The following is a 26,134-nucleotide window of genomic DNA, read 5'->3' as shown; positions in this document are numbered from 1 at the left end:
GAAGGGGGGGGGGGGTGATAGTTCTTTCTTTTTCATGTTTCTACATATGTTGTGAGGCAACCATGATCAGCTTCTTCTTTGTTTCTTGTCTACAAGGGGGGGGGGGTGATAGTTCTTTCTTTTTCGTGTTTGGTCTTTTTAAGTCCAATATCTTTTCACTTATGGTATATTTTGGGAACTTAAATGTGGCTAGTGCTGCAGGTTTCAAAGTTTTCTAGGCCTTCGTATTGTATGAGAACTGATGCATTGCATTTTGGGGCTCAAAAATCTTTTCAGCACTATGTATGCAATGTTATATGTGTGATGTCTCTAACTTATTTCATGATAACGACAGTCAAATCATAATTACAGTTGCATTATAAGGAATGGGTACTCATTGCAGCGGATCTTGTTTATCAACTTTTCTGGACTAATATTTGCAACATTATCTTTTCGATAGTCATTCCACTACTTTCTTTTACAAGTTTTCTTAATATTCGCTGGCATGTTAGTTCGACTTTCGTTACCCTTTGATGGTGTTCAATCTTCATTTACCTTATGATTAGGAATGTGATTTGTGTTTTCAACAGGACACCATTACTTACAATAAAGACAAACGCTTATCATTTCTGCAAACTATCAATTGCAAAGTCACCAAGTGAGACATTGGAGACTGATGATCTGGAGATAAACAAAATTGTTGATGACATGCAAAGGGGAGAACAAGGAGATCCACTCACTGATTCCACCATATCCAAAGGTTTTCTATCTCGTTCTTGCCTTTTCTTCACTTTTCAGTTCATCTCTTTTAATTAAGCTCAGTCCATTACTTCTTGAATTTGAATTATGTGAGTTTGAATGTGCACTCACCTAGATTACTTCAGATTTTAAAATTTTTGGTCAACTGAATGATATATTAAAGGGCTATTCAAATTGACTTCAATATCTTTCAATGTAGGTTTTATTTAACCTAAAGGAAAATATCAGATCCATGTCAACTGTTTGTGTTTTATATAAATATTAAAGCATCCACATCCTATTTGAAAATGTTGGAGTTTGAATAATGAGAACAAACTGAACACAGCCTTATTGCAAATTGCAGAAATTTAGTCTTAAAGAAAATCAGTTTGTTGTGGTTTTTTTTGTATATACTTGATGATGAGCGTTTCTTATATGTTGCTTGGAATTTTGATGCTATTTGGTTTCTATATATTGCTGTGGTTCTCAAGTAAAGTATGCTTCTTTGTGTACCTGAATATATTGCTTTAATAATATTTTGAGTCATAAGATTGTTTAACATATTGAAATTTTCAGGTAAGGAGCTTAGTGAAGGACCAAAATATGTTGCTATAGCAGGGGAACAATCTTCTGTGGTTGGTTGATGGTTATTTCTGATACGTTATCTTTTATTTTGAGTTCATCGTATGGAATTTACTGAAAACTAACCAATCCATGTGCAAAGGTTGAGATTTGGGATGTCAATACTGCAGAAAGAATTGCAGAGCTGCCTCATAGCTCTGGTAGCCTCTCAAATCAGACTCCGAACCAAAGAGGTCTGTTTTTTTCTTTTTCTCTTTTCGAGTTCTTTTCCTCTAGCTTGTAGCACATACTTTGGTATCTGCTTCTAAAATTTTGTAATCTTCTTGGGTTTTTTTATCTCTCTCTCTCAGGATACTCACTGTTGTTTCGCCTTTTAATTTGATTTTAAATTTCTGTTTGCATTTTCTCATAAAGTAAATACCCCCAGGAATGTGCATGGCAGTTCAAGCGTTCTTACCTTCTGAATCTCAGGGGCACCTAAGTGTTATGGCAGGGTTTGTCCTCATATCTCCAATAGTAACCCAATTTACATTTTCTTTTCTACGTATCTTTATGTTCATATTCATGTGTCCATGCTTCCTTGTATACGCTTATTTGCCTTTGTGTGTGTATAAGGAGTAATTTTCAACATTGTCATAATTCCCTGAATGTTTACTTCCTGTAGATATAACTTCATAAAAGATTTCTTTAGTAAAGTAGAGCATTTTATATCTTGTATGGTAAAGACATACAATCGTGCTTCTTTCATCATTCAGATGTGCAGTGATTCTGGGGGCACGCCAGCTGGTTTAACGTTAACAATTTAACATGTCCTGTAATCTGAGGAATTCTCTTTCTACTTCTAAGTTCTAGCTGACGGGACTTCATTTTTGCTGTGGTTTGTTTTGAAACCCTCATAACAGCCCCTTTTTGCTCTCAGCATTTACAACTGCACTCTAGAACATTACTGAGAGAATGCATTGCATACTAGCTTTCCAATTTGGATGTATGTGAATTGGAACCTAATAGGCCCTTAAACATGTAAAATAGCCAGAAAGCAAACTGCTATCTTGAAATTTATTTTCACATTTGCTCCTTAATGTGAATTGCAACTGGCATCACTCTTCTCAATGGAACCCTTCTTGCTGTCTGAAATAAGAAATTCTTCCCAAACAGGTGGGATTGACTAAAATGTTAGCACTATGAGCTGCTGCTATGTCTCAACCCTCTAGCATTGTGAACCCTTCTAGCACTGGTTTAAACTAGGTGCAATATTCCCTATGCGGCCAACCAGGTCCCTTTCCTAACAGTTGTACCTTTCTATCTTGGGCGTCTGTCATCACATTGTATACCACCACGTTCAATCTAGGATTCTTTCTTTGATAGAATTTCTGTTAAAAAATTATTAACGTGTATTTTATCAATTGGTGCTTGACTTAACAAACTAGATTCAAATACGTATGCCTACAGGTACGAGGATGGATCCATTGCTTGGTGGGACTTGCGTAATCCCGGAGTCCCATTGACTTCCGTCAAGCTTCATTCAGAACCAGGCACACTATTCCACCATACATAAAACACTTCATAAAGAACCTTTTCTAGTTCTATTTTCATACTTACAGAAGGCATAAAAGTCATCTAGTTTTCTCCCTGCAGTTTTAAGCTTATGCATAGATGGAGCATGCAAAGGTGGTCTCTCTGGTGCTGCTGATGAGAAAATTTTGATGTTTGCATTGGACCATTCTATGGTAACTCCAACATAATCTCTAATTGCAAGATATGCTATTGTTGGATGGTGCTGTTGATGTGTATATATTTTTCACGTTAACTCCTCTTATAGCAAGAAACTATTACTAAATGTCTTGTTTGATGACTGATTTGAAATGTGCATATGCCTTAATGCTGCGAGGAAAATTTGGTTCTGATGTTTGAACCTCATTATCCACAATACATTGACAAGTTGGTTATCTTTTGTGATATTGTGTTTAATCTGTGAATATGTGTAGTTTCCCGTTGCAGCAATACACTGTCAGACCATAGAAAAACATTGTCCAGACTTGTAAATATATTTATGCAGATTGCAGCTATTAATAGTTATTAGTTGTGGAACTTGCAACTAGTGACTTCATTTTTATAAAACTTTCTTATGTATTTATTTGCAGGTCGATTATCTGGTAATGTAACTTCTCTACTTTTTTTTTCTGTAAACTAGGGTTCTTGTTTGATAAGAAAAGAAATTGTTTTGAAGAGACCTGGCATCTCTGGAACCTCAATCCGTCCAGATGGAAAAATCGCTGCAACTGCTGGTTGGGATCAACGGTAGGAATCTTAGAGACTTTTAAACTGTCAATTTGTCTACATTTAGGGTGTTGTTGCACACACCCTTTGTCAGTTTTCAATTGTCACTCTTAACATTAGCTCTCCCACTTATCTTTCATTGTCAGGGTTAGGATTTACAATTATCGCAAAGGAAAGCCTCTGGCTATTCTGAAATATCATAACACCACGGTATGCATTTCCCTTTTTCTTTCTGTTGACTGTTCTTTTCCCTTAAACAATCGTCAAACTGATTTCATACCATTTTCATCTCCTCTCTCACAATATGTTTCTGCAGTGCAACGCTGACCATTTTCATCTCCTCTCTCACAATATGTTTCTGCAGTGCAACGCTGTTTCATTCTCTGCTGATAACAAATTATTGGCCTCTGCATCTGAAGATACAACAGTGGCTCTCTGGGAACTTTATCCCCCTAGAACATGACATTGTATCGTTGTTGATCCTCGTGGATTGTTTGTAATGAAGGGGTTAGCCGTCTGAAGTTTTGCAGAGCGAGAGTGATCCCCAGGTGAGCATATGGAGTTGCTGGACGATATTACTGATCATCAGAAAGAGGAAGAGGACCTTAAGCTATTTTTGGCAAATAGATACTTTGATCCGGCCTTTCCCCAGAACCTGCATATAGCGAGAGCTTAGTGTATTGAACTATATCGCTTTTCAAGTTGTTTGAAAGAAACATAGTTGTGAAAATACTAAAAAAGAACTCTACTTGTAACTCTTAAACAAGAAGAATTGTTATATCAAGCTCTTCATTTACTATCAAGGTTTTGTTACGTTCAATATTTAAATTATGGAGTACTGTTATTATTCATGAACTATAACATTTTCTATCTAAAAACTCTTGTAATGCAATGTTGCATATATTACAACACCTTATAAAAATCGAATATTTTAAAAGCAAGTTGAAGATACTCTAAATATTTCATTAATTACAAATAAAAAAGCAAAAACTGGTGAAAATTAATGTTATTTTCAAAAATTATCTTTGTATAATCTATAATTTACATAGTTGAGTCACGAAAGCATCCATTAATACTCGTAATCATATTGTTAGGATAGACTTTCTACGTTGCTCCCTCCAGAAAAAGAAAAAAAAAAGAAAAAAGGGAACATCCTTATAGATATTGTGAGAGGGGTATCCATGAAGAACTGAAAATCAAGAATTCAAATTTTCTATTAACAATGAACAGTTGTTGGATTTCTCCTTCGTATTTCCCACAAATTAAAGCTTCAATTTTGGAACCCAGAACCAAAATTCAACCATTTAGCTCAAAACCAGATTTCCCATCTGAAAAAAATGAATCTTTTTTGCCCTTTAATGTGAATTCCATCACTAGTACTTCAAACCCTTTTGTCAAACACTGCCTTAAGCTTCGCCAGAACTCCTCTTATCGCCATTTTCATGGTTCTGTACTTGTGGTTGGTTCTACTCCTATTAGGTAACTTTCTGTTCCTCCAAGTTTTCTGGTTTTTCTGGTGGGGTAGGGTGGAGGGGGAGGGGCGGTAGCCGAACCCCTTGGTAAAATTTATACTGTTAAAATTTTTTTTTATGTATATATAATAGATACTGTAGTATTTGTTGATTGTGGTTAGCTTAATAGTTTAGCTTGAGACTCACTTTTTAATGCCAAATTGTTAGATTTTGAAGCCATTAGGCTTAATGTTGAGTTACAACTTAGAAGATTATTTCATTCCTCTTTGGGATATTAACACCCGGAATTCTTGCAAATTGGAGGAGCACTGTGTAGATTGTACTTAGTCTGTAGGGGCTATAACAGATGATTGAAATGAGTAGTGATGTAGCACAAAAAGACGAAGTAATTGATCTTAAAATACAAACTTTTTGGGAGAAATCATGATTTTCGTTGTGCTATTCATGTTTCCAATTGAATGCTTATAATGGGACTATATATCAAGTATCAACAGGGGAAATTAGAGGATGTGGACAGCATTGAATCTTGAAGGGACAGCTTCATACGTTTACATTTGGAATGGCCTAACTCTGTTGTTTTAGTTTAAGAAGCTCATTTTCATCTTTTATGATCTATAGATGTGGTGATTTTCTGCTGAGTATTTTCTTCCGAGCTCTTATCGTTCCCTTATGAACTGTTGGTTTGTTATTTTTTGCACTTGCTCATATTCTTTACTCACTCTTCCTTGAGGTTGGTCGTAGAGGGATTGAGGAGGGTAATGGTAGGCCTAAGAAGTATGTAGGCAAGGCATAGCGTGACTTCAAACCCCCGAGGATATGACCCTTGATAGGAGGGTGTATAGATTGAGCATTATGATAGAAGGTAGTAGGTAGTTGAATGCTTTGCTTTCCCATTCCCGGAGTATTAGTATTAGTCTCCATTATTGTATTTTCTTGTTGTTTCTACTTGCTGCTACTGTCATCTTTTTCATCTGTTTTGAGACGAGGGTCTACCGAGACCAACCTATCTTGCTTTTCAAGGTAAGGATAGGTCGATGTGCACATGACCCTCCCTAGACCCTACTTGTGGGATTATAATGGGTTTTTTGTTGTTGTTGTCGTTGTGTTCTTCAATCTGCTTATTGAAATTTTGAGCAACATGGCTCGAGAAATTCTTTTCGGTTTGTCATTTGACAGTTTGATCTTTGATGAGGTAAACATCTTCCCATAGAAGTTTGACCGATTTAACCGATCTATGTGACCTTTGTCAGGGAAATATATAGTTTTCAAGAAAGAGTACAAGAGAGACCTATTACATTAGACTGCTTACTCGTGCTTGATGAAGCTCATATACCTGAAGACCTAAATCTTCAATCAGTTCGCCTTGTCCGCATCAGCTCAACGGTGATGAAGAAACTCTCTGGTTTACAGTCGATTGATTCTATTAAAATGATTGCGTTAATGAAAATTCCCTCAACATTTCACAATGTTGATGATGAATTTCTAGAAGAAGATTGCAGTACATGGTTCAAGAATGCTCATCGAGTTCTAGTTCTTGACGGAATCCAGGTAATTTACTTGGACCACATACGAAAAATAATTTTGAAATTCATAAATTGTGCTAAAGAATCATATCGGAGTCATTGAATTCATGACTACTGACTGATGCAGGATCCTGGTAATCTTGGCACATTACTTAGATCGGCTATGGCATTTGGATGGGTAAGAAGATGGTTTCAATTTTGATTTCGTTGATATCATTTATTCATCAGCTATACTCTCATTGGTCAGTGCTTTCTAGTTTCTAGTACAGCATCTATAGTTCTTTGGTTCGTTCATGTTCTCATTGTGGTTACTGCTTTTTCGTATGGCATAATACATAAACAAACACTTAAATCTATCTCAGATGAGAAGTAGACGCTTCAACTTTGAGTATGCACATTTAAACATCTCAACTCGTCTCCACTTTGTGAGTTGAACATTTCACCATAACGGCCATTTTTTCTTTGAAACCATCTTTGCATGTTATGTTATATTGTACGTCTTTTATAACATTTCGATATAGTAGCCAAAAATTATCCTGACAAGCAACGATGTCTGACTGTAATATGCAAAAACAAATCTTTTTGGCAGGGTGGTGCCTTTCTGCTTCCTGGCTGTTGTGATCCATTCAACGAAAAGGCGCTTAGAGCTAGTCGAGGAGCTTCCTTTCAACTTCCGTTAGTCTCCGGTGATTGGTTCCACTTAGATGCTCTAAGAAACCATTATAACATGAAAATTCTGGCCGCTCATCCTGCAAACGATCAAAAGCCAAGGAGAATTTCCAGGCTCACCCGCGACTTCACAGATTCTTTAGCAGATAGGCCTCTCTGTGTGGTTTTGGGCAGCGAAGGAGGCGGCCTTTCTGAGAAAGCTAAGGATGCAAGTGAGCTGGTGAGTATTCCGATGACCGGAGAATTCGAGTCTCTTAACGTTTCAGTTGCTGGTGGAATATTGTTATACATGTTACAACCTGAAAATCATAAAGATTTAAGCTCTGGTTGAAACATTCTCAACTTAGCAATAGAATTGTCTATAACTTTAAAGTGAAATATAATTAATTTTAGTGGGCGACTGATGTTAGCTTCTTTCTAATAGAAAATCTCGAATTTGAGTTTTGATATAAAATAATATTTGATAAGGAGCGTTTCCTCTGAATGAACACGAATCTGAAATATTTGTGGTGCAGTGGATGATGTTAGCTTCTTTCTTAATAGAAAATTTCGAATTTGAGTTTTGATATAAAATAATTTTTGATAAGGAGTGCTTTCTCTGAATAAACACGAATTTGAAATAGTCTCATTTTATAATAGCATTTGAGGAAGATTTTTTTAGACAATGAGTAAAAGGAAAAAAGGTTGTATTATTTTGTATTTGTACCAAGAAAATCATTTCAGAACATCGAATTAAATTGAATTATTGTTTGGTGCACATCTTTTCTGAATCAAAAATTAAAAAAATAAAGTTGCTAAAATCAAATCGAAGAATCAAACGCTTATCCAAGATAAAAAAAAAAATTCATAAAAGTTTTAGCCTTGATAATATTTCTGACTCTCGGTATTTTCGTTTGCTTAATTATGAATAACCACAAATTTTCTGAAATATTAATCACTTCATCATTTAAATATTCATTTACTATATTTAGTTTGTATGATTATTATTTAATGATAATATACTTCTAAAAATAGTTTAAATAGAATATATTTCATACATAAAAAAACTAGATTTACTTTTTGAAAATGAAGGCTAACTTTAAAAATATATAAATTAAAAAGAAATTTTATTTTCTGGTGACGCCACGTAAACGGACAAGGTGCTAAGAGAATGCTTTGAAAGACTTAAAAAGAAAAGAAAGAGAACTTTTGTATTGCTTGAAAGAATTGCTTATAACTTTGATTGGTTTGCTTGTTTCAAGCTTGGATGATTTACAAATAAGAGTCCCTATTTATACTACTACCTAGAAACTAAAGTGTAAATAAAATTTACTTACAAGTTTTTCTAATAATTACGCTTTGGTCCCTACTCTAGAAAAGTCTACACTTTCTAGAATATGCTAAATCATTTAAGAAAATATCTAAATTATTCTAGAGAATTCTAAGGAATTCTCTAGTCTTCTTGATTAATCTAGAAGGTTCTACAGTTCTTTGCAAACCTCTCCACAACTCTAGCCCCTTTCGCCTCTTCCGAATGCAAAATTTAACTACGATGTGGCGGGACGTGACACATGGCTTGTTAGCACTTTCTAATTATTATTTTCTTCATGTTGCATACATTTATTATTATTTGTCGCTTAAACAAGTGATAGGTTTATTACACGTAAGTATATCAACATTTTTTTTATCCACTCATTTGGTGTTCAAATTTCATAATAAGATTTCGTTTAATAATTTAATATCGTCTCGTAATATCTATTTAAAAGAAAGCTTTCTTTTAACAATTTTTTCTTATTCCTATAGTTTAACTCCAAATCTCTAACTGATTAAGATTCGAGGGATTTTATTCAACTTTTATTAATTATTGATTAATGTACCTTTTTGATTCACTATATCCATTCAAATAATAATAATAATTAATTGTATTTTTATAGTGCGAAAAAGGAGATAGGAGCAATAAATGTGATTCCTATCATACATATTAACGAAGTGGCGTAAAGGATCAGGTATTTTTATTTTATATGGTTTTATTTTAATATTTTTTTATTATTTTGAAGTAATTAATTAAAAAGTATTGAGATTAGTTGATTTAGTAAATTTTGAATGTAGTACAAAATAAAATAAAATCTTGATAATATTATCCTAATTATATCTGCTTTATATTATTTATTAATTAAAATTGTAACGTATGATTTTTTTTTGTAACGCAGCTGCCATTTCAACATCGGATATTGGCTCAAGTCTTATGCTTGACTCCTTTTATGGCGTAGGTTTTTTATTCGATATTCAATATTTATATTAAAAAATAATTAATTTAAATTTATATTCGAGAAATTTTATTTTGATTTTTAAAATAATGTATCTTTTATTTTTTAAATATTTATTTGCCTTCAGTTATTAATTAAATAAATGATTTTCCTTTTATGTCTACACAGTGCATGAGAGAGGCAAATAACCAGAAGGCATGCAGAGAAAAATACAGCAAATTGATGAAAATTAGTTATTTTGTTTCTCCCTTTTAATATATTATTAATAGTTAATTACTATGATTTTATTTAGTTATAATCACGATTGACTTTATATTAATATTTCAATAGCCAATGCAATTCCTTAGTTTTATTATTCATAGTATGATTATTTAATTCAATCCTATTCATTCTTTTTCAGTTAATGAATTTTCTCTTCTTTATAATCATCCTATAATAATTAATAATAATATATCCTCTTTAAATTTTCTCTTCATCATTTGTTAAATATTTATGTGAACATGCTTCATGATTAATGCATCAAATATGAAACAGTTCAAAGTCGAATTGAAATTGATACTTTGAACATAATTGTCTTACAAAATAACGAATTAGAAATTTTATATTTCTCCTGCATTTTATATTTTATCATATCCAGAGACTTTATATATTCTATAATATCCTTACACCTTATATAACAATTTTGAAATATTAGATTTTTTTTCTCTCCGTAAATTTAATATTTTCTCTATCCCTATTTAGTTATCCACTTTAGAAGTGACACACATATTAAGCCTTCAATTATTATCATAGGTTAGTTATAATTTTACATTTAGTTTAAAAATTATGCAACTCCCCAAGTATAATAAATATATTTTATGATTTCAAAAAGCATGCATTATAACTTATTAGTACTAGAAATTTTCTAGAATTAAATAAGGGCATATTAGAAAAAAAAATTATTATCTTTTCTTAATTTGTTAAAATGGACAAGTAAATAAAAAAATATATAAAGGAAATATGGACACAGGAAATATAATTTAATTGCACACAAAATCTAAGAAATATAAAAAGATTCTGATATGTTCAAAAATTATTTTCAAAATATATAAATATTAAAATAGAAGAGTACATTTTGAGTTTTTCTTCTTCAAATAAGTGGAATTGAATTTGAATAAAATATAGTGTAATTTTATTAAATAAACATTTTTATTTTTTTGCAAAGTACTTAAAAAGTGTGACGTAAATTAAATCGAGATTGTAGTAATAAATATTCTAAAAAGTAGAAATGTTTATGAATGTGTATTTAGGCCTTCAAATCTGGTGAAAAGCCCAAATCCAGTCAAACATTTCACTTCCGAGCCCAAACTTTTCCTCTTCACCGGAAAATTTCCGCCGGAATCCGCCATCTCCGTCGGCAATGTGGTCGACGAAACTTTCACAACCACCGGCATCTAGTTACTGCAGTCTCCAAAGCTCCCTCCTCTCTCTCGCCATCTTAACCTTACTCTCCTTCACATACCTTTCCCTCAAATCCTTCCACTCTCCTAATTCTCCTTCTTCTGAAACTCCTTCGCTCATCGTGCAATCATCTCAGGTACTGCTAACATTTTCTTCTAGATTCTTCTAAAACATGCTGGTTTATGCTTGTTTTAATTAATTTATTTATTTGCGATTTAAGGTTGTTAGGGAGGAGGAGGAGGTGTTATCGGATGTGTATAATTCACCGGGAGTGTTTAGGTTGAATTATGAAGAAATGGAGAGGAAATTTAAGGTGTATATATATAAAGATGGAGATCCGAAAACGTTTTATCAAACGCCAAGGAAGCTGACTGGGAAGTATTCTAGTGAAGGATATTTCTTCCAGAATATTCGAGAGAGTAAGTTTGTTACTGAGGATCCAAATGAGGCTCACTTGTTCTTCATTCCGATCTCTTGTCATAAGATGAGAGGAAAGGTAAGCATTGTGTTCTACAGTATTCAAATTCAAAATCTTATTTTGATTTGCTTTTTGGTGTTAGATTCAGTCTTGTTTGATGTTTATTGAGTAAATGTTGTGCAAAATAGTTAGATATTGGAAGTTCAGTTACAGTAATTAGTTCAGTTTAATGGCTAATGTGCTGAATTTTTTGAATGGAGAGTGGCAATGAATACCTTAAACAGTTGCATCAGGTGGCTTCTTTTTGTAATCCATTTGATTGGTGATAGAATCTCTAAGTTCATTGATATGATTCGATTGGTTTAACAAGGTTGAAAGACATCTGTTTTTTTCTTGGCTGAGGATGTTAAGTAGGACTGGCAGATCGGTTAACAAGGAGTCAAAGACACGATGGCTAATTTTTGTCTAATTCATTTAGATCTTATGCTAGAGAGGGTGCATGAATAAGAAGTACAATTACTTTGGAGTTTACTCATTACTGTTGTCTATAGTATAAATTATCTTCTTAGGAATCAGAAGTCCGATTCCAGCATCTATTAATGCGTGCGTGTTAGCTGAATGTGTTAGTTTTTCTAATCCAAGTGTTAATTAATTAACTGGAAATGCCACAACCAATGCTGAGAACATTGATTTTTCATGTATAAGGGAACTGGGAATCACGGTGTACGTAGTAATGTCACTTCTTTCTCCTTTGCACTTATTGTGTAAAGAACTTTTCTCTTTTGGCCTTCCCTATTGTTGCTATATCCATGTATCATGTGCTGCTTGTTATACTTGTGTAGTACCAGCTCTTGGTTTGTATATTATCATTCTGCGCCAACATTGAAAAGTCTCGTACTTCTGAGAAGACATATACATTTGGCTCATAATCTTAGTGTATATTCTGATACGAGCTTCCTTTTCAAAAAATAAAATAAAATTGTATTCTGATCCTAGCATTTTGAACATAAAAAATTTGAAACACATATACTATTTAAGATTGGGGTATTTGGCACTACCTAACTTTTGGGACTCCTCATATATTATGTAAGAATTCTTTGATGGAATGCAGGGAACATCATATGAGAACATGACCATAATTGTACAGAACTATGTTGATAGTTTGATAGCCAAATATCCATACTGGAATAGAACCATGGGTGCAGATCACTTCTTTGTTACCTGTCATGATGTTGGGGTCAGGGCAACTGAAGGGCATCCCTTTCTTGTAAAGAATGCAATCCGTGTCGTGTGCTCCCCTAGCTATGATGTTGGATATATTCCGCATAAGGATGTTGCTCTTCCACAAGTTCTGCAGCCATTTGCCCTTCCTGCTGGAGGAAATGACATTGAGAACAGGTAATCCTGTTGGATAATGAATGTGCCACAGATCAGATCATTCTCTTTCCATCTCTGTTCTTTATCCTTTTTTCTGTTGACACATCCAACATGGTTACCTCTATGTGAATAGTTAGAATTCGACATCTCATTGAGCCAAGGATGAAGGAAAAAAACATCTGCACCAGTTTAGTGATAGTTTACTGACAGAGACTGCAGTTTTATAGCATTTGTATTTCTCTCAACCTGGGCCCTTGTGTTACTGCCAATCTGCCATCATGCGCAATAGTTTTTCTTCCATAGCACTTGAATTACACCATTAAATATGGAAAAATTGGAAGATGAAAAAATGACTAGGATATGCCCTTTTCTCCCAACTGAATACCCATTCCTTTTCTTTTACTTGTCCCAAGGCTATGTTTAAGAAGAAATTTGTCTTCTTTCTTTTTTTATGACAAGGGAAACCCGCAGCCGCTACTCTTTGGGTGCGCACAGGGTAATATCTCACTATTAGAGTCCACATGCTCAGCCCCTTCTTAAGTGTAATTCCACAGATTCAGCACTTTCTAACTGACTTTATAGCCCTTTTCTGCAACTCATACCTTTCTTTAAAAGTCTTGCAAGCTTATGATCTCGCTGTTACAAATATTTATAGAAGTAATTTTCAACTGCATCTTTTGTGTACCTTCCCTTGATAATTATACTTCTCAGTTGCATCTACCATCCCCTTGGCATCTCTTTATATATATGCCTTCTTCTTTAGTATCTTTTTATGTTGATCTTCCTATTTGTGGGCACAAACAACAACAACAACATCGCAATGTGATCCCACAAGTGAGCACATGCATTTTATTAGTTTCATGGCTCTTTTTTATGAGAAGTTAAAATTTTTTATCAAACAGTACCAAAAAGGTACTGAAAAGAGAGTCTTCTAAGGACTGCAGATGATTTAACAGTGATTCTAAGTCGGAAACAATACTCTTTTTACTCAACAGATAGATACTTCTTAAATATCTTTCATGGCCATTTGTGTTAGATTAAACTGAATATCATACATTAGTAGATTGATCAGGTAGTTGTATTTCTATCTAATTCTTGAAGGCCCAATACAATTAGTGAAAATAGCATGTCAGTAACAGAGATCCTAATCTGTACAGGACAACATTGGGTTTCTGGGCAGGTCATAGAAACTCTAAAATCAGGGTTATCCTGGCACGTCAGTGGGAAAATGACACTGAATTGGATATTTCCAACAATAGGATAAACAGGGCTACAGGACCTCTTGTTTATCAAAAGAGATTTTACAGGACAAAGTTCTGCATATGTCCAGGTGGTTCCCAGGTTAACAGCGCTCGTATAACAGACTCAATACATTATGGATGTGTTCCTGGTAAGTATTTGAGCTTTTTTGACAGCTTGAAAGAGTTATTGTGTTTTATTATGTTGTCTTATCTTCAATTAAGCATCTCATGAACACACCAAGTTGAGCGATGGTAGAATTTCTTCTTAGAATGACTACCTTTTCCTAGTGTCTCAGTTCTTGTGGAAATTATGCCGAATTTATAATAAGCTTTAAGATAGGATATGAAAGGTTTGTAAGATAGTGTGGAACCAAGTGTTTGATCTTCATTCACAAATTCATTTTTTAGTCTTCTTTCACTCTGTTTGAGAAAATGATCTTCTTCTCTCGAAAGATAAGGCGCTAGAGGGTCATACGGAATGCAGGGTGGGGGGGACAGTGAGCAGATGAAGTAATTGGTCACCAAGTTAGTTAAAAACAATCTGGTGTGAAGGAATTCATGGTGAAATGCTGTTCAACATACTTGTTCATCTTTTTTATTAAGATTATCTGATTGTTTTAACTTTCACCATGCTTCCTTCCTAAGTCTCCACTACTTTTTGGGTCATTTTGCAGTGATACTTTCTGATTACTATGATTTGCCATTTAATGACATTATTGATTGGCGTAAGTTTGCGGTCGTACTGAGGGAGAAGGATGTATATGACCTAAAGAAAATTCTCAAGAACATCACACAAGAAGAATTTGTCACCTTCCATAACAATTTAGTAAAGGTGAGTAACATCTTTGATATCCTTTTACCCATCGTTCGTACATAATGTGCTAGTGAGTGTGAAAGACGCAAATTGCATTGCTAACTCGAGAAGAGTCTATATCAATTAATTTCTTGATTAATCTTCTTTTTGTCAGGTTCAGAATCACTTCCAGTGGAATTCACCTCCTATAAGACATGATGCTTTTCATATGGTCATGTATGAACTCTGGCTTCGCCATCATGTGATCAAGTACTAGACCAGAAACTATGAATTCGATAAATCAAGTATAGGAAGAGCAGTCTACTCAACCTGGATCCCGAGGAAAACAAGTATTGAGTTGTCTAATTCTTCGGCCTCTTTGTGGTTTAGCCTCAAGCCCAACAACTTGTCGAGCCGTGTTCACAACAGTGTCTTTGTTGGGGCATTCCAAGGTAGAGGGCCTATAGATTTCTATCTTTAGAGTCTCGTTCGGATTTAACCAAGCATCTTCCCAGAAGAGAATGTCTTTTCCTTGAGAAGTAAATGTGGTATGTCTTTTCCTTAAGAAGTAAATGTAGAATGTCTTTACCAAAAAAATTTGAGCAACTTTAACGTATAGCAAACATGAAAATCATATTTATATGTTATAGCTATATAGTTTGTATAATTGCTCGACATAGTAAATTTTATGTTTGTTATGGAGATTTTGATTTGTATAATCCGCTAGATACATTCAATTTTATATAATTGTTTAGTTTTGTATAAATTCATTTATACATTGTTTTTGTATAATAAGATCAGTATTTGTATAATTATAAGTGTATAAGACGAAAATATATGTATTTATATTTATATATACATTTTTCTCTCGCTTTATACAAACATATTTTATACATTTGTATATCGAATGGATAATTGTATATAAAAAATGGCTAATAATATACCGCTGTAGATGACAAAAAAATGGGATATTTGTTATGAATTATAAATAAAATAAGCTATGGCTATAGCATTTAATTTAAAATAACAGCATGCTATTTCATTGACATTTCATACAATTAAATTGAAATTTGTAGTTTGGAACACATTTTGACTTTCGACCATGTCTGTGGCTATGAATTATTTGAGCAAGTGTGAAAGGGGCATTGTAAAGCTAAATTGTTAATAAGGGAGGGAGTTCTAAAAGTGCAACGTTTACATGGCACTTGTTCTTCATTTGTTTTGTTATTCAATGATGTAGCAATTAAAAATCCAGCCTAATTTTTCCAGTAAAGTTTGGGGTGTTGGGATATATTAACCACGTATTAAGAAATAATATTTGTTACAAAATAAATATTTATTTTATTTTAATAGATCATATATTTATTTATGGTGTCTGCATACTTATATAATAGATGATTTAGTGCGTAGAGTTTCAACTTATACACGGATGATTAAATCATCATTCTTATAAGTATAAAATTTTTTGTTCACAATCTAGGTAGGAAATTGGCATGCATCGGTACGATTATAGTACAAGATTATATGTAATTAATAAATTAAGTTGGACTTAACCACTTTTGTTCCTTTTTAGTTATTTTTATTATGATTTACTTCTTTTTTTTAATGTTTGGACATCTATAATTGATATACTTTTAAGTATTTTTTTTACGTTTTACTTGTGATGTTTTATTTAACAAATTCAATATTATATATATATATATATATATTTTAAAATTGCAAATATAACTTTGTTATGTTTCTAATTATTGACATAACCGATTAACCAAACCGATAAAACCCAAATCAAAAAGAGAAAAACCAAACCAAACCATATTTATTTTGGTTTGGATTGTGTTACACAGCTTCAAAATCAAAAATCGAAAATCCAAACCGTATAGTATAAAATCGAACCGAAAAACCGGATGCACACCCTAATTAAATGTACTTATATTCTTAATCCTGATATAACTATAATGATCTGTATATATTAATTATCATTTTGATTTATTAAAAGGTGAGATTCTGAGATGTGTCAATATGCCTGGTAAGTTGGATGATGAGAATATATATTGGTGAAATAACAAGTTAGTTGATGGAATCCCCGCCTCGTTATAGAGATGATTGATACGCCTTTTTGAGAAACTTATAAGTTTTCATCGTGTCAAACCTTGCAAGTGAATTTATGAATCCGACACATAAAATAAGTTAAGTAGCTCTAAAGGAAATTAATCATTAAGTTAAATTTGTCAGTAATTTAATTTATTGATTACTATCTAAAATTTTAACATGAGAATTACATAAGCGTTTAATGGAAAATTACGAAATATAAATAGAGGAGTGCAATTACGAATTTCTAGTGGAATGATTTGTAATTTATTATGGTAAGAATAATTTAAATTAATTATTTGAAATTATTTCTATAATAGGAAGCCTCAATAATTAATTTTGTGGTCCCTACCGTGCTCATATTAAATTAGAACTCAGAATCCTAATTCTAAAGGGAAAAGGAGAGAGGCGTTAGTTCTCTTTTAAAAAGAAAACTAACCTGTATTTTTCAGTTGAAAAAAAATAACGTGTTTTTTGGTTCTCCTCTTTGTGTTGGGGAGAAATCTTTATAATTAGGGATTCTTCTAACCCTAGAAGATGAGATTAGTTTTTCTATTCGATACTTGTCCACCCAAGTATTTAGACAGTTTGGATGTGAACTTGGAATCACGGTAGAAGACCATAACTATCTTGTAGATTCACTTGAAGGTGTGTCTAACTTGGGGATTCACTTGAAGGTATCCGTTCATTAAATTTCAGCAAGTTTATTTGTTCTAGCATGATTATGTGGTCTAGCATAAACATTATTGGTTATCTATTATTCATGTAAGCAGATACCTTCAAGTGAATATCTCTTGGGTGATGCATTATTTCTTTTTTAAAATTGGTAATTTCATTTGATTTAGAATTTTCTACCCAATTGAAGAGTACATATTACAAGTTTGTAGGTGATGGTCGATATAAATGACCAGATAATATAACTGCTTAAAGCCAACTATTAAACAAAATTGAGGAATATGTTTAACACTTCTCCTTACAATTAAATTAAGAGATAATGATAAGATCAAACAATATAATATAGTGACATATAATTAATCGAAAAGAAAGTTGATTTTAATATACATATTTCAACACTCGCGCGAAGCGCAGCTACGTTCGTAAATAATAGCAAGAACCAAGAAAATTCTCAAATTAGGGCCAAATCTGCTGGACCCTTGGTCCACACGTGGGGGTTGCTACTTAGTCGTTTTAGGGATAAGAGTTACAAACCTTAACCTTGTCTCATAAAAGGGAGGACTTGGGGTCATCTAAATACAACACAAAATAACACAAAAAAGAAGTTTCTCAGAGTAAGAGTGTAGTTGTTGTGAAACAATACAAAACTCTACATTGATCTTGTAAGAAACCGCTTAGACAATTGATGGTGATAACACTTGATCCTACAACAAGAAGGTATGTTAATTCCGCATAAATTTTCGAGTCTAAATCCTTCAAAACTCATAGAGGTATAAATTTGATATCTTATATGCATAATTAGTTAGACTATGTATATTGGTTAAGAAAAAAACAATGAATTTAGCCTATGAACTTGTGTGGACGTAAAAAAAGAGCACTTCCACACATCTTTTTGTAAAGCTAACATTGTAGATCTTCTCTCTGGCACATGTTACTTCTTTGCCAGAGTAAGACACGGTAAACTATCTTATGGAGATAGAGAGTCCTGTTTTCGAAAAAATATAGTCTTGCCTTAAGTGTAGTAAATTCAAATACAAAGAAAGAAGACAGTGAAGAAATTAAAATATAGCAGGTAAGAAGGAAACATTGCAAAGCATATGACAATCAATAAATTATTGAAAACAATAATAGTAATAATAAAGATAAGAAATACCAAATTTATGAACGTCAAATTCTATACTTGTGTCATTCTCTAAAATCATAACGACAAACAGGACAATAATGCCCGTTCTGTAACCACGTTGCAATGCAATCTGCATGAAACACATGTGAGCACGGCATACACAACACCTCCCTCACCCTCCCCTTTTCAAACTCTTGGAAACAAATAATACAATCATCATTCATGAGATTTTCATCAGTCTTCATCTTCCATACCAACTTCATTATGTCTGACACGAATAAATTCGTACGAATACTCACAACCAAGCGTTGGCGACCCTTGTTAAACTTATCCCCAATAATTTCATGGATTTCTTCAAATATATTATCAATGAAATCTTGACGATCGTTCTTATCAAACATTTCACCCCATTTTTCGTAGATATTATCTTCTATGACACGGTAGAACTTTTCGCGTGACATGTATGTAGCTGAATGGAAAAGTTTGATATTGAGTGATCTGCTCTGAACTCGCTCTTGTTGTCCAGTAAACAATGTATCAAAGTGAAATTTGAGGTATAATGTGGGTAAATTACAAGGTGAATGAGCAATAGGGTTATTGATACTTAATTCTTGACGAATTGTGACCTTTGCATTCCATACATTTGGATTCCAGTCAGAATTACAGTATTCTCCATACCAGTCGGGACGACAATATTTCAATTTCTTGTTGCGATTCGACATCTTAAACGTATCGAAAGTAGAAAATAAGCTCAACGTAGCTTAAACCAACTCAACTTAGCGATCTGAAATTAATTCGGAAAGGGAAAAATAAAAACACGGTTATATTTAATTCAAATTACTAAATATAGTTTCTAATGCATATGAAAAAATTTTGATTTTACAGGGAACAAATCTAGTAACTAACAATTCTGGATGATGGAAAAAAGAAAAAGGAGTACCTAAAAATTAATGGGAAAAAAAGAAAAGGAGTACTTAAATTAATAAAAGAAAAATTTAGTTATTTATTACTGGATGATGAAAGACGGCTCAGTATTATAAATTATAATCTATATTATATTAAAACGTGAATTTCCTTTAGTAATTTTTGCCCTTAAAAATTATCATTAATCTTTATTTAGGACTTAAAAATCAACTAAATATTTAATTATGTTAAGAATCCAAAACCAACAAAGATTCTACATTAGGTAAATTATTTCCACATTTGGGATTCTTTCATTACCAAATACCAACAAATTAGAGCTGTCAAACCTGTTGGGCCGGCCTGACCTAGCTCGTGATTTGATAGAATCAGACTAAGATTTTTAAAGCTTATTTAACAAAAAAGTTTTCTAGCTCGGTCTGAATAAGTCTGCTGATTTGAGTCTGCTGATTTGAGTCTGCTGATTTGTGTATGATCCGTCCGTGGATCAATAAAAATTAATTAAAAAATATGATATAATATTTAAAATTTTAAATTAAAGAGAGTTCAAACTCAAAATAATTAGGTTAATATTTCTATTTAGATATTTATACTTTTACTTGAAAAAAAAAACTTATAATAAGATAATTTTATTTGTAGATTTGATTAACAAGTAGTAATATTAATATCATGTAATATTGTTTTGTCAATATTTACAATTATATTTTAGATTATAATTTATAATTTAATTTAATAATTATAAAAAAAATGGATTGACCCGACAAGTCTTTTTAGGCCACGTACTTGTGGGTTGGACCGACCGTTTCTAAACCACACCAAAAATGGGCTAGCCCGACCTGACCCGTAAAATATCAAAGTTTGTTTGAGTCAAAACTATGGGATAGGCTAATCCATATTGACAGCTCTACAACAAAACAAATTGATGTTACCCCACGTTTTGTCTTTTTGTTTGTTTAGGCTTAGGATTAAGCTAACAATGAAGTATAATTCATCTTTGCCTAAACCCTACTGCTTATCAAATTATGAACTGTGTTTCTTTATCTGACTTTAAATTGATTTGATTCTCTCTTAGAGAGAAGATTTGACCAAACAACTAATAATAGTGCAAATATATTTCAACCATGCAGCCTCATTTATTCGTGATATAATAAAACTAACTAGCTTATGAATACAAGTATATTAAGTTTTCTACGTTACTTAGGGAAAAATCAAAATTTTCATAGAAGGAGATTAAAATATGAAAAAAGTAAACAAAGAAGTCAAGGATAGAAGAGATAATTTTAAAAATGTATAAATAGTATAACTATATATATGTGGTTCCGCCCCGACAAAGAATAATATAACTAGTCATGTCTTTCAAAATTCAACAGATTCTTCCAGTTTTAAAGTGGGAGTAGAAACAATATTTCTTTTAACAAAATAACCCCTAATTTCAATACGAACTGTTTAAGAACGAATTCGTGAATAAAATTACATGTACCTCTTAGAAGCTTACATACCTTGAACGAACACTTGTTCTTGGCGAAATTTCTCAACCCTTGACTGAATGCTTGGAAATCCGCTTTTCCTCTTCTCGAAACTTCACTCTAAAATTCTAAACGTTTCGGAATATGGAAAAGTGGTCTAATTCTGATTAGACCCTTAACTTGGGTCTGGAATGTTAAAAGAAGTAGGAAGTTGGCGATTGGAACATGTCCAACGAAGCTGACATATGAGTTTATAGCACTACTATTAGAATTAGAGTTGCATTAGGACTAGACTAGTTATATTTATTAAGATTATGTTTAGAATTATATTATAATTAGAATTATAGTACAACAAAGATTAGATTATTTATTATTATTATTATTATTATTGTTGTTGTTGTTGTTATTATTATTATTATTGTTGTTGTTGTTGTTATTATTATTATTATTGTTGTTGTTGTTATTATTATTATTATAGTAGTAATAGGTATTGTAGTTTTTTTTTGCTTAGGATAGGTATTGTAGTATGACTCTAAGCATAGTTAACATAGGACTCTATAATTCTCTAAGAAGTATAACTTAACATAATTTTCATCAATACATCAATATAATCCTTGATTTTTTTAATCCTAGATGTAAGTTTTTCTACATGAAAAACGTTTTAGGTTTATTCGGATAAGGAAAAGACAAAAATATCCCTTTTCTTAAACGGGTGAGAAGCCTTAACTAGAGAGGCTTTAGTCAAATAGCTATAACTTTTTACTCGGATCTCGGAATTCAGCAAACTTGACTGCTTATGGTGAAAGAGTACTCAAGTCCTTTGATTTGATACTTCATGGGTCGTCTAACTCTTTATGTGCTAAAAGATATGATTGTTTGAAATTGACTCAAAATCATTGATCAAACAAATAAGATATTTATTACCGGTTAATTAATCTTCGATTCTTAACGACTTAATTTTTGGTTAATGATTAAATCGTGAACATTAGGGATAAACTTGTAAATATTTAATAAATATCATAAAATTGAAAATTAAATGAATAATAAAATTGATAAAAAAAAAAGTTGTTCAAATAATAAGCATTTCTTACTTTCAAAATCTAATTTTTTTTTATGGATAAAATTAATTATAATTTCACTTTATATGTTATTATCGTTTTAAAAAATATTATAAGTGAGAGGGAGTGGCAAAAGGCACCTACCCCTAATAAAGTCATGTTCTTTCCAACTTCCTCGGCAACTAATGGTAAAAACATTTATTTGTTGTTCTATTTTGGTTGCGATACTAGCTAGATGCAAGGGTTCCCTAGCCAGATAGAGCTGCGGGTTCATCTGAATTTTATTAAACGAAAAATCATACTATTTATATATAATTATTTAAAATTATGTTTATGTATTTAAAGTTGATGTTGAACTTTACCTCCACCTCTCAAATATTTTGGTCAAATCTATAATACACTAACGGTCTTTATTTTAGAATTTGTATTATCCTGTACGTCAAACAATCAACAAAGTCGCTTTGGCCGAGTGGTTTAAGGCGTGTGCCTGCGTAGTATATTATATTAGACTTTGATTATCAATTATTGTGTTGTATTTATTGTTCTTTTTTTCCCTCTCAAAATGTTGTCATACTTTTTTTTTAATGTTTTGTCATACTATCTTTAATATTTGTCGTGGTTTTTTTAATCTACAATAATTTTCTCCTATTCCGACTTGAGCCAATGGAGAAAATCACTCATTTGGATAACATAATAAAATAATATATTTTCAGAAGACTCCTATATAAATATATGGTCCCATTAATATTACGAATTAATTATTCTTTAAAGTACAAAATACATCTAAGAAAAATTTGGTAAAATATGATTTTATTATGTTCTATTTTTTGTTAAAATTTAAATCTAGTTCAAGTTCATCTCTAACTTTTCTTATTGCATCCAAAAGTTCCAATGTTGTCTTTTCTAATTGCACCGAGATATTGTGAAGAGTTCTAGATGCAAGTGTTTCCTTACGCATAACTGGTTCCAAATGTATTACATAATCTTCAACTTTATCATCAACATTGTTTTTCTAATGATATCTACAATTTGTTCTAAACTCCAGACATCTGATATGTATCATTTTAGCTTGTCTAATAGGTTATTAGCGTCTATTTATTGTGGTAACGACGTTTTACGTTTAAAAGTAATATTAAACATATTTTAGAAATAATTGATTTAATCTTAATTTTATAAGGAAAATTATTTTTTTAATTAAAGATAGTCGCCAGTTAATTTTTTTAAAAAGAAATTAAGAAAACTTTATAATTTTTCAAAAGATCTAAATAGACTAAAATCGATTGAAATAAAAAAAAAAGTTCGAGGGTCAATTAACATTTTGAAAAGAGTTTAAGCATTCGAAATGTCCGTTAACGTGTGATTGACCAACGACTTGACTAAAATGTTTTAATTAACTTTTCAAATTACTTATCAAGCATATAAATATTAGCTTTTTTTAAAAAAAATATTACTTGAAAGGAAACAAACTTAAAACAAATTTCTAAGAAAATAATTTTTGTCAACAAACGACTAAGTAAATATATAAGAACTTAATTATTTCAATTAACATAAAAGAAGAAACGACTATCATTTGGGTAAGTTAATTAAGTTTAAACCAAAACAGAATAAAGGGTTAGAAAGTTAATACAAACAAATCTCTCTCTCTCTGTATATATGGAATTTATTTTTATCGAATAAAGGTTATAACATTATATCTAGCTTTATTTTATATATAGATACGAAAGCGAAAAGCAATATATCAAACTTTATTTGACTTGTATGTTGCAAGCTTTTTTTAGTTACAATGTAAATTCAAATGTATTAATTTTATCTTTTTCGAATAACTGTTCGTTTTAAAAATTTAAGAATAATTTGTATCAATTTCATACCAAAGTTTGGTTTTTATTTTCATTATATAACATGTAATTTTATTTTTTATAAAATGAAGAAAGAAAAGGATGTATTGAAAAACAAAATTTGGTCTCGTAAATAATGGATACATTTAATTGATTTTTTTTATTCTTTTTGTTTTCTTTTTCAATTTTTATCTCTTTATTCTTTTGGTTTTTTATTTATTTGAGAGAAATGCAAAAAATAAAAAAATAAAAATCACCCTTAAAAAACGTTTGTCGCAATTTATACCAAGAAATAAATACCATAAAGATACTTTAGAAAAGAAAAAAAGTGGGTTACATCTCATATCTTTAAATTACCATATATTTTACATTACTTATTTATTTTATGTTATTTCTATATTCAAATGTAAAATTGATTGTTTATATTTAACTAAAATATTTTTTCACATTCATTCTATAAAAAAAATAAGGAAAAGGATATAAAAAAACTCTAACTTTAATCTAAATTGTTGTTATGATACAAAATTTTATGGAAACTTTTATCCCTTCACTTTTTAATAGTGTATTTTAAAGGTATATATATACCCACATGGACAAATTACTATTTAAAATGATGTAATATTTAATAGTATATTTTAGACCCTTTTCCATTTAAGAAATAATAATAACTTATTTTGATATTACTTTTACTCTAATAAATTAGCCTAATATGTGATTATGAGTTTGTCAATATTTAGCTAACCTTTTCATATTGCATAATAATGAAATAACACGGCCTTCCATATTCCATTTTAATGGAGGATAAAATAATTTTTACATACTTCATTACATTTTTCATTTTATTTTATTTAAATATTAAAATATAATGAACTTGTATTATGTTCAACTATCATTACCACTCATTGCAAGATAAACTTAGACGAATCGAGCATGCGTTTAATTTGTTTGGGTTGATTAGTAAGAGGTCAGACATGAATTAAGATTGGATGATAAAATATTTCTTTTTTTAAAATTGGTAATTTTATGATTTAGGATTTTCTATTCAATTGAAGAGTACATATCACAAGTTTGTAGATGATGATCGGTATGAATGACCAGATAGTATAATTGACGCTTAAAGCCAACTATTAAACAAAATTAAGGGATACCTTTTATACTTCTCTCTACAATTAAATTAAAAGATAATGATGTGATCAAACAATATAATATAGTGAACACATAATTAATCGAAAAAAAGTTAATTTTAACATGCATATTTCGACAAGCGCGAAGCGCAGCTACATTCGTAAATAATAGCAAGAACCAAGAAAATGCCCAAATTTGGGCCAAATCTGTTGGACCCTTGGTCCACACATGGGGGTTGCTACTTAGTCATTTTAGGACTGTTGCACAAGAAATTTGGGTTTTGGGCCCATTTTTGCTCCCAAACACCTATGTATATCGCAAATATATATTTTATTATACAGAAGAGTCATAAGAAGGACGACTAATAACATTTTAGTAATTTTAACATTACATAAGAGTAAATAATAATTGTATAATTAATGATCAAAATAAAAATTTAAAAGAATTCATACATGTCTTAACTTTTGTTATGGACCCATAAGGATATTACTTATTTAACTTCTTACAAATAATAATAAATGTGTTTTGACATATTTTAGAAAGAAAAATTTGAATTAATTAAAATAAATGTGTTTGAATAGTTAATATTTTGTTCCTAAAAATACTTTAAAGGAATATTGAGTAAACATACTTTTAGTATTATGTTACATAATATGACCACTAAATTCGTATTTTGATTATTGAAATAGTCTTTAAAATGATGTATCAGTAGTTTTTAAATAATTTGAAGAAAATATCAAAGTTCGTGACTAAAAGAATGAACAATATTTGATTATTTACTAAGTAATAATTTGATAATGTATTCATCGAAAGATTGTAAAATATAAAATTTTATTTTTATATTTTCATAATATCAAATATGATACTATTTAACAGAGAAAGTTTGAAAATGTCAAACGTTTAACATTCAAATACTCGTGAATATTGAAATTCAAACCAAAGAAAATGAATAGTTAAAAAATAAAGAACAACAAAAGAAAATGTCAATAGAAAAAGACTTTGTTTAGAAATATAGAGGAAGAAAAAAACTAAAAACTAAAAATAAATTAGAAAAAAAAACTGAAAAAAGTATATTGTTTTTTTTTTTT

The 26,134-nt window shown here is 31.2% G+C and overlaps 4 protein-coding genes and 1 long non-coding RNA gene across 5 annotated transcripts in view; 4 read left to right on the top strand and 1 right to left on the bottom strand.

The window, feature by feature from the left end:
* Positions 1-4,379, top strand: part of LOC107004689 (protein DECREASED SIZE EXCLUSION LIMIT 1) — a 7,446-nt gene extending 3,067 nt beyond the window's left edge. The window contains exons 5-13 of the mRNA XM_015202997.2: positions 570-739; positions 1,294-1,352; positions 1,442-1,532; positions 1,727-1,793; positions 2,749-2,831; positions 2,935-3,026; positions 3,491-3,597; positions 3,723-3,786; positions 3,941-4,379. Of these exons, the coding sequence (XP_015058483.1) occupies positions 570-739; positions 1,294-1,352; positions 1,442-1,532; positions 1,727-1,793; positions 2,749-2,831; positions 2,935-3,026; positions 3,491-3,597; positions 3,723-3,786; positions 3,941-4,039 (832 nt within the window). The 3' untranslated portion in view covers positions 4,040-4,379. The remainder of the gene's footprint in view (positions 1-569; positions 740-1,293; positions 1,353-1,441; positions 1,533-1,726; positions 1,794-2,748; positions 2,832-2,934; positions 3,027-3,490; positions 3,598-3,722; positions 3,787-3,940) is intronic.
* A 274-nt stretch (positions 4,380-4,653) lies between these two features.
* Positions 4,654-7,707, top strand: LOC107004688 (uncharacterized tRNA/rRNA methyltransferase slr1673). The gene is made up of 4 exons (XM_015202995.2): positions 4,654-5,055; positions 6,299-6,596; positions 6,699-6,749; positions 7,161-7,707. The coding sequence occupies exons 1-4, from the start codon at positions 4,799-4,801 to the stop codon at positions 7,569-7,571; spliced, it is 1,017 nt and encodes a 338-aa protein (XP_015058481.1). The 5' UTR covers positions 4,654-4,798; the 3' UTR covers positions 7,572-7,707.
* Positions 7,708-9,152: 1,445 nt separating this feature from the next.
* Positions 9,153-9,733, top strand: LOC114074864. The gene is made up of 3 exons (XR_003575212.1): positions 9,153-9,225; positions 9,430-9,485; positions 9,655-9,733. It is a non-coding gene; the product is annotated as an uncharacterized LOC114074864 (long non-coding RNA).
* Positions 9,734-10,743: 1,010 nt separating this feature from the next.
* LOC107003013 (probable glycosyltransferase At5g03795) lies at positions 10,744-15,497 on the top strand. Its single transcript, XM_015201257.2, has 6 exons — positions 10,744-11,062; positions 11,147-11,422; positions 12,456-12,742; positions 13,879-14,111; positions 14,637-14,794; positions 14,931-15,497. The coding sequence occupies exons 1-6, from the start codon at positions 10,886-10,888 to the stop codon at positions 15,030-15,032; spliced, it is 1,233 nt and encodes a 410-aa protein (XP_015056743.1). The 5' UTR covers positions 10,744-10,885; the 3' UTR covers positions 15,033-15,497.
* Positions 15,498-18,703: 3,206 nt separating this feature from the next.
* Positions 18,704-19,364, bottom strand: LOC107003575 (probable E3 ubiquitin-protein ligase ZFP1). The gene has a single exon (XM_015201909.2). The coding sequence runs from the start codon at positions 19,361-19,363 to the stop codon at positions 18,704-18,706; it is 660 nt and encodes a 219-aa protein (XP_015057395.1). The 5' UTR covers position 19,364.
* Between the last annotated feature and the right edge of the window lie 6,770 nt (positions 19,365-26,134).

The sequence above is a fragment of the Solanum pennellii genome, chromosome 11 (genome assembly GCF_001406875.1).
Source record: "Solanum pennellii chromosome 11, SPENNV200".
Taxonomy (NCBI): Eukaryota; Viridiplantae; Streptophyta; class Magnoliopsida; order Solanales; family Solanaceae; genus Solanum; species Solanum pennellii.
The sequence above is the reverse complement of the archived record's forward strand: the minus strand, read 5'-3'. Positions and strand labels throughout refer to the sequence as shown.